The sequence below is a fragment of the Leptonychotes weddellii genome, chromosome 14, assembly GCF_054177405.1.
Source record: "Leptonychotes weddellii isolate Sample4059 chromosome 14, ASM5417740v2, whole genome shotgun sequence".
Classification (NCBI taxonomy): Eukaryota; Metazoa; Chordata; class Mammalia; order Carnivora; family Phocidae; genus Leptonychotes; species Leptonychotes weddellii.
The window spans coordinates 68,767,292-68,775,546 of NC_138382.1; the positions used below are offsets into that span (position 1 = coordinate 68,767,292).

An 8,255-nucleotide genomic window follows, 5' to 3' on the forward strand; every position below is an offset into this window, starting at 1 on the left:
TTTAAAAATTGGGGTGTATATATGCATATTACATAAAATTTGCCATTTGAATCATTTTTAAGTGTACAATTTAATGGCATTGAGTATATTTATGTGCTGTATGTTATGTGTTGTCCGACCATCACCACTGTTTCCCACTCTTTCCCATCACTCCAAACAGAAACTCCTATCATTAAGCCATACCCCCTCCATCCCGCCCACCCTCAGCCCCTGGTTACCTCCAGTCTACTTTCCATCTCTATGAATTCGCCGATTCTAGGTGTTTCATGTAAGTGGACTCATACAATATTTGTGTCTGGCTTTTGTTGCTCAGCGTGTTTTCCAGGTTTGTCCACATTGCAGCGTGTGTCAGAACTTTTGTTCCTTTTTGTGATGGAACCACATTCCGTTGTATGGCTCTCCCACACTGCATGCATCCTTTCATCTGTGGATGGACACTTGGCTTGCTTCCACCTTCTGGCTGTTAGGAATAATGCTGCCTTACACATTTGCATACAAGTCTGTGTATGTGTCTGTGTCCCTGTTTTCAAGGTTTTGGGGTATATACCTAGGAGTGGAATTGCCGGGTCATGCGATAATTCTGTCTTTCACTTTCTGGGGGAACCGCCAAACTGTTTTCCACGGGGACTGTACTATTTTATGGGGACCAGTTGCCTGCTGTCCTGGCCAGGATGGGCATGACAGGAGGGCCGGACTGAGTGGCTTCGATTGCCCGTCCTCACCAAGCTCTCTCTCCCTCTGTTGACAGAGTCGCCCCAGGAAAGGCCAGGCTCCCGGCGCAGTTTGCCCGGCAGCCTGTCAGAGAAGAGCCCCAGCATGGAGCCCTCGGCTGCTACTCCGTTCCGGGTCACGGTAACTATCTCTGCGTCACCATCGCTACCTGGCCAGGGGTGCTGCTCTGTGACCCCACGGGCCCCCTTCCTGGAGCCTCACGGACCGGGAGAGCATCCAGCCTCCCTCGTTCTAGGTATCCGATCACTCAGCTGCTCCCCTCTCGGTGGCTCAGCCTGGGGGCCACGTGGGGGTCCCATCCTGTGAGGGAGGGGGCAGAAACAGGACAGCCAGCTCTGCAGCCATGGGGCCTGGAGCAAGCTGGCCAGGGGAGAGAGAGTCTAGTGCGAGGCCAGATAAACACAGCCCACGTGCGCACACGCACACCGCGCTTCCTCGACTCTTAGGATGGCACCGTTTTTATTTTTACATGTTAATATCTCTCATGTTACAGCCTGTGGTGTGTCATGATTTAATTGCTATGTTTTTTTTTTTTCTCTCTTGGAGACACATAAAAGAATTGCTGTATCTTAAAATTGATGATGTCTTGGAATTGACAAAACATGGCATATATACTTTAGCTATTGATTTTCGTGGTCCCGCTGGCATACACCTTTTTCTTACAAACCTAAACAACTTTACGGAGACAGAACGCGGTGACCCTTAACATCTGACTCTCTGTGTCCTTGCCAAGCACGCACAGTTTGGCATCTCTTTTCTTCCCCATCCAGCATGTTACCATGTGCTTCTCGGTCCGGAGCTCTGTGAGCCACTGGAGGCACGGAGAATTAGTAGGCAGGAAGAAGTAGTAGCCACGGTCTCTTCCCCTGGGAGCTCATGGTCTATAGCGGAGGTGGACGTTTGCATCCATCCATCCATTCAGTAGTTTATATGGCCAGCTGTGTCCCATTCTTTCTTGGGACTGGGGCTGAGTGGGAGAAGCTGGCCACCAGAGCACCAGCTAGACAAAGCCCCTGAACTTATGGGCTCACATTCTGATGTTCAGATTATGTGCTGTGAAGAAAAGCAGGCTGCTGTGATAGAGAAAACCAGGAAGGCTTCCTGGAGGTGGTGTGGTCGAGAGGTGATATTTGTGCTGAGGCCCAATGGATGAGGAGCCAGCGCTATGGGGAGCAGGGGGAAGAGGGTTTTGGGTAGAGGGAACAGAGAGGGCACAGGCCTGGCTGTCCCCATGAGTGTGATATCAGGGCTCTGGGTGAGCTAGGAGTGACCAGCTGTTCCTCCCAGAGGCTGACTTTGGAGCTGGGTCTTGAAGGGTCAGTAGAAATTGGGTAGTCAGGGACAGTGAGAGAGGGAGTTCCAGGGACAGTGAGAGAGGGAGTTCCAGGTAGGGGGAAGAACAGCTGCAAAGGCACAGAGGCACGCGAGAAATTGGTGTGTTTGTGGAACAGCAAAATGCTCGGTGGGACTGGAGTTGAGGGGTATGGAGGACAGGGTAGGGGGTGAAGCTGGGAAGCTGGGCTGAGTCTGGGTCAGGGGGAGCCTCAGGTGCCAGGCTAAGGGATCGGTCTTTCCCCAGGGCAACTGATTCTCTCACCTGTCTGTGTGTCATAAAAATGCTTGCAAAAGACATTCTTAGGCCCCCTCAAGATCTCAGAGCAGGGGGCCAGGGGCAGAACCTGGATATCTGCATTTTAACAGGCGCCCCCAAGTGGTGGTTGGGAGCTTCAGGCTCTGAATTAGCCTTGGGCAGCGAGGAGGAAAGGGAAGCCCAGGCTGAGAGTGGGTTCAGGGTCCCTCCCCTGGGTGTGGCGGGGGCCCCTGGGAGAGGGTCTCCAGCCTGCAGGGAGGGCCAGGGCGCTGACCCCTGGGTGGCCCCGACTCCAGTCAACTGCAGCTGAGGCCGAGACCTGCCACTGGGGCTGAGCCTTCAGGGGCCTTAGGGAACAATGACTCATAATAAGGTAGCCACCTGCCTGTGCTTCCGGTCTCACATTGGTGATCTTTTTTAATCCTCAAGACAGCCCTGAAGCTGACTTTGATCACCCCATTTCACAGTCAAGAAAATGGAGGCTCAGAGAGGGGAAGTCACTCAGCCAAGCTCCAAGGGCCAATAAATGGTGGAGCCAAGATTGAGACCCAGCCCGTCTGACATCAGAGTGTGAGCGTGCGCTCCTGGCTGTGAGGAGGAGAGCTGTTGCCCCCCCCTCGCCCTCCCGGAGCCTCTCAGTGTGGTTTTTTCCCTGTTCCCCCTTCTTTTGCTGCTCGTTAAAGGTATCAGCACACCTTGATGTGGCTGTCACTTGCCGGCTAGGCTTGGCGTCTTCCCTTCCCGCGTCTTGGTGCGGAAACCATGCGTGGGGCAGAGCCAGCCCCAGCCTTCTGGGCCCTCAGGCGCCGGGACTCAGGGGCCCCCACTGCATGGCCGGGCTCTGCAGGCTGGAAGGCGTGTTCCCTTGTCATTTTCCCCACTTCTCACAGTGACCCCGAGGGGAGGTATGACGAGTTGCTCCATTGTACAGATGAAAGAACTGAGGCTGAGGGACGTGAGGTCATGAAGTCATTTGCCCGGTGTCACACAGCTCCGGAGTGATGGAGCCAGGCCTGGATGCCAGGACTGTTAGACACTCGCGTATTGTGTCCTTCTCCGGGCACCTTGGTCCTTTTCTGTGTGCAGTGGTTAAGGAAAGGGATGCGAGTTTCTTTTCTTTTCTTTTTTTTTAAGATTTATTTATTTATTTAGAGAGAGCATGCACGTGAGCGGGGTGGGGGGGCAGAGGGAGAGAGAATTTCAGGCAGACTCCACGCTGAGTGCAGAGCCTGATGTGGGGCTCAGTCCCACGACCCTGAGATCATGACCTGAGCCAAAATCAAGAGTCGGACGCTTAACTGACTGAGCCACCCAGGCGCCCCAAGGGGAGTGAGTTTGTATCCTGGGCTGGTGCTCAGAGTTCGGAAGTGCTGGAGAGCTCAGAGGTAGGGATCGGGGTTCAAATCCTGGCTCTTCCATGACCTGTGTGACCTCATTAGTCACTCAGTGAGCTTTGTGTCCTTATCAGTAAAGTAGGGAATGTCCACCCTTCCTTGAAGGACTATAGTGGATCTTCGGGAGTCCTGGCGCATATAGGCCCAGGTCTGACCCAGGGTAGACACTTGATACAGAAAATCCGCCGCTGTCCTTGGAATTGTGTTTCCCTTTTTGGCTTTAGAACAGTACAGATCTAGGGAGGGTCAGGGTGGAGAGCAGAGGACAGGGTGTTTGGGGGAGGGTGGGTCTTGGGTGTTGGGGACACACTTGCACCCAGACCCTGTGAAGGACAAAAAGCACACCCTCTCCCCCACCCCTGCTTACGCTTGCTCACATGCACTCGCATAAGCCACATCCTCACGCACGTGGCTGACTACTCTTCTGTGCATCCCCCCGAGGGAACTCAGGGAACATGGTTTTGCCTGGGGGAGACAGGGGAGACAGCACAGGATATACTTGAATAACTGGTGTCTTCGCTGCCACCTGAAACTCGGGTGACAGGATGTCACCACCTCTTACGGAAGTGCCCCTCTGCAACCGTGTAGTTTAGTGAAGAAGCAACATGTTGTATTGTCTAGGACTTACCTCTTTACCTCCTCCACGAAGACTAGAGCCTGGGAGGGGCTGGACTTGTGCAAGCTCACCATCCAGCTGGGAGTGGGCCACTAGGACCACACGGTGCTAGCAGGCTGGTGTGTGCCCTGAGAGCTGTGGAGGACCCTGGATGAGGGTAGGATGGGGAAGGAAACTGGAAGCAGGTGACCAGAAGGACCTCCTGCCCATCTCTGGCCTTCAGCTGTCAGGCTTTAAAGAGATGATGAGGCCAAGACTCAAACCCAGATCTGTCTTCTCTGTATCAATAGGGAATCCTGGAAGGGAGAGAGGGACAGAGAGGGCAGGCAGCCAGCAAGCTAGGGGCCCCGTGTCTGCACAGACTGTCAGGCTGGGTCCAGAGGCGCTGCATGGGCCCATCTCCCTTCCCAAAGCCAAGGAACCCTTAGCACAGCAGCATGCTGCCCCCTGTCACCTGCCACTCCATGTTGGGAATTCATGGTTTGATTTGGGGGGAAGGCAGTGATGACTCTTCCTGCCCTCCCCATAGGTCCCCTCAGCCTACCACCTTCCCCAGACCCAACCGCCCCTGGTGTAGGCTGGGTCCTTCCCCTCTCCCTCCTCTGCCCCCACCCCCTCCCATCGACCTTGAGGAGAGCTGGCAGGCCTGGGGTGTGGGAGGTGGCAGAGGCTCTGGGAAACTTGACAGCCAATTGATTCCTCCTCGGGAAGTTGAAAGTGGAGAATCGTGTTTGAAGGTTTAGCTGAAATTAGGTCTCAGGGCTATTTTTTGCAAGATGGAGAAGGAGAAGTGTCAGGGAGGGGAAGGCCCAGGGGGTTGGCGGAAGCTGCAGATAAACTCAGTACCGGGTTGATTGCCGATGCTTCTAGAAGGGGGTCTTAGTTCCTTTCAGTTACCTGCTTTTACTGGATGCTTATTTGTGCGCACCCTCACTGGTCCTGGAGCTGTGCTGGAGGCGTGGCTGGGGTGCAGTGGGCACCCAGAACAAGGGGCAGTCCCCGTTGGCTAGGAAGGGCAGGGAAGAATTCCTAGAGGAGGCTCAGAGGGGCTGAGTTTTGAGGGATGTGTAGGAGTTTGTCGGGAACAAAGGGAAAAGAGTATTCCAGTTGGGGGCGACAGAAGCCAGTCGGAACAAGCCAATGGCCCCATGGGGTTAGAGTGTTGGGTGAGTTGGAGGCATGAAGTGGGGGGTGGCTGCAGAGGAAAGTGAGTGGGTGAAGGCTCTGGATTTTCCCCTGTGGGACCCAGGAGCCGCCGGAGATGCTGGGTGAGAGTGGAGCCAGCAGATCTCTGGGATGTGGACTTCAGGATTTCCCAGCTACTTGCCCCTCTTCCCGCTCCTGCAGCTTCTCTCTCTGCACCTTCCCCAGATTTCAGCTGTCTGCCTGTCCTGCCTATATGCAGGCCTGTGAGGGTCCCCCTCCACACCACCCTTGAGGGCTGTTGGAAATGATCATGAAGCCTTCCCTGGACACAGGAAGGACTGAAGCTCAGAGAGGGTAGGGTCCTTTCCCCACGTCACACAGCATGTCTGGGACAGCGCCTGGGATTGAGCCCAGGTCTCTCCGTTCCCCCGATTCAGGGCTCCTCACGCTTGGCTCGCGCCGGCCCTCTCTCTTCCCTGCAGTCGAGACCTTCTCCCCGCCTCCATCCGGTTTCCTGGGAGGAGAGGCTGAAGGGAAAGAGCATCCGTGGCTCCTGCCCACTCGTCAGCACGCTGCCCCCTTCTGGGCTGCCTGTCGCACTAGTGCCCCTTCTCAGCTCGGGCCGCTCCAGTTAGGCACAGGGGTGGTGGACAGAAAAGCTGGTCAGGCTCACAGATCAGATGAGCCAATTCTGTCGCTGCACACGTGGTACAGCGAAGGCCCAGAGAGGGGAGGCTTGCCTGGAATTCCTGTCGGGGCGCACCCCCCCGCTCGGGGCTGCCCTTGGCCCACCTCGGATGTGCATTCACGTGGGACACGTCTAGGTCTGTGGCCCCCAAGCCGACGTGAGGAGGTCAAGCCATGCAGCCATGGTTGACTGTGACAAGGCAGTGGTGCTGGACCCTGGATCGGGGTCCCACAGATGGGCGCCCCAAGCCCCTCCTCACAATACCTGGCTCAGTCGAGCCCTGTGAGCTGGAGTCTCCCAGTCCGGTGTCTGACAATGTTCCCCCGAAGAGGGGGTGGTGGAGAGAGGCTTCCTCCGCCCCTGCCATTCATGGAGCCTAATTGTTATTAAACTGTTCAAACCCAAAAGGAAAATTACTATCATTTTGGTGTGTGAGCTCACCTTCTGCAGGGAGAGGCTCCTTTCCTGCAGTGGGAATGCAAGAGATGGGGACATTGTCACAGACAACCCAGGTGCAGGAGCTGACCAGGGCAGCCAGGGTGGACCAGGATGCTCTTCGGGTCAGGGATGTGGGTGGGACAGGGGGCTCTTTGGAACCTCCTGAACCTGAGGTCAGGCCTGGGACTGCGGACGGGCTGTGGTATTTGGTAGGGCTCAGAGGCTGCCGGCCCCATTAATAAATGGATGCTATCATTGCCTGACTCGGAGCCTCTCTTTCCCCATCTGTAAATGAGCCCAGGAGCCCCTTACTCACGGAGTGGCTGTGAGGGCCCAGTGCCTGGCATTCAGCCAATGTTCACACCCTGTCCCCCATTCTGGTGGGTGGGGCTCACTCCTACCCGACACCTTCCCCCAAACCCTCAGGTAATCAGAGAGACACCTCCCTCCTCACCCATCACCTGCTGCCCCAATGCGACATTGCCTTTGACAGAGCTTCTAGGGCTCAGCCCCGGCACCAGGAGGTGGGGAGGTGGGTAAAGTGATTCCTAAGGGGCGAGAGACCAAGTTCCCAGGTGGTGAGTACAGATGGAGGGAGCTGCAGGTGTCTGCACAGGGCTGTCTCCCACCAGCTGGGGGCAGCAGAGGGCAGCGAGTGGCCGCCTGGACAGCCACTCCCAGAGGAGAGTTGGAAGTCCCAGGGGTTTGTGCGTCCCCCAGGGCCACAGGGCCCCAGCTAAGCTAAACTACTAGCCGCAAAGCTCACCACTGGGTGGAGGAGAGAACTCAAATCAAGGAGCGCCTATGGACAGCTGGGCCTGCCACTGGTGGCTGAGCTGACTGGACCCAGGTTGGCCAGAGAGCTGGGGGACCCAGGAAAGAGGACCCTAATTAGGGACATTGGAGTGGGGCAAGGCCTGGGGCCAATGCAGCTTTCCAGCAGGAGGAGAGGCGCAGGCTGAGGCCGGCCACCCCGAGGGCCGCCGGGCTGACCAGTAGACACTCCATCATGGCCATTCTCTGACGGTTTGCAGGTGTCTTGTTCCATCCTCGCCAGGAATTTGGAAGAGAGCAAGGCTGGTCTTCTGGTAGAGATGGGCTGGTGGTCAGAGCCTGGGCTGCAAGTCCCACTGACATGGGTTCACATCCCGGCTCTGCCAGCCGCTGGTCATTTGTACAGTGTTGAAATTCTTGCAGAGCCCGGCCCACAGCACCAGCCTGGGCTCTGCCCACCATGCTGCTATTCTCTCCATTTTGTAGAAGAGAACACTGAGGCCCAGAGAGGGGAGGTGCATTGTCCCAGGTCACAGAGCCAACTGGGAATAGAGCTGGCATTGGAACCTGGGCCTCCCCATCTCCCTGCCTCATCTGGTCTTGGCCCTGCCTCCAGCCCGCGTGGCCCCCAAGGGTCAAGAGGTGTTTGTGCAGGGCAGACACTCCTGGCTTGGAAGGGAACTGCTCCCCTCGTCCCACCCCATCCCGTGGCCCCTGCAGGCTCTCTTCTGGGTGGGGGGGCAGGAGACTGGATGTCGGGGGCAGGGCTCCGATGCCTTCACTTCCCCACCCCCTCATGGTAGGAAAATGAAGCAATTGCCTCTGTCACATCAAGTGGCATTTGGGTTGGATTATAGACATAATTATCTCTGAGTC

General features: G+C 56.3%; 1 protein-coding gene across 7 annotated transcripts in view; it reads left to right on the forward strand.

Moving 5' to 3' along the window:
* DAB2IP (DAB2 interacting protein) overlaps positions 1-8,255 on the forward strand; it is a 161,069-nt gene that overhangs the window by 58,627 nt on the left and 94,187 nt on the right. For 6 of the 7 annotated variants that reach the window (XM_081803501.1, XM_081803495.1, XM_081803491.1 and 3 more), the window contains exon 2: positions 749-852. In XM_081803501.1, the coding sequence (XP_081659627.1) occupies positions 817-852 (36 nt within the window). In that variant the 5' untranslated portion in view covers positions 749-816. The other variant, XM_081803498.1, reaches the window with a different exon arrangement.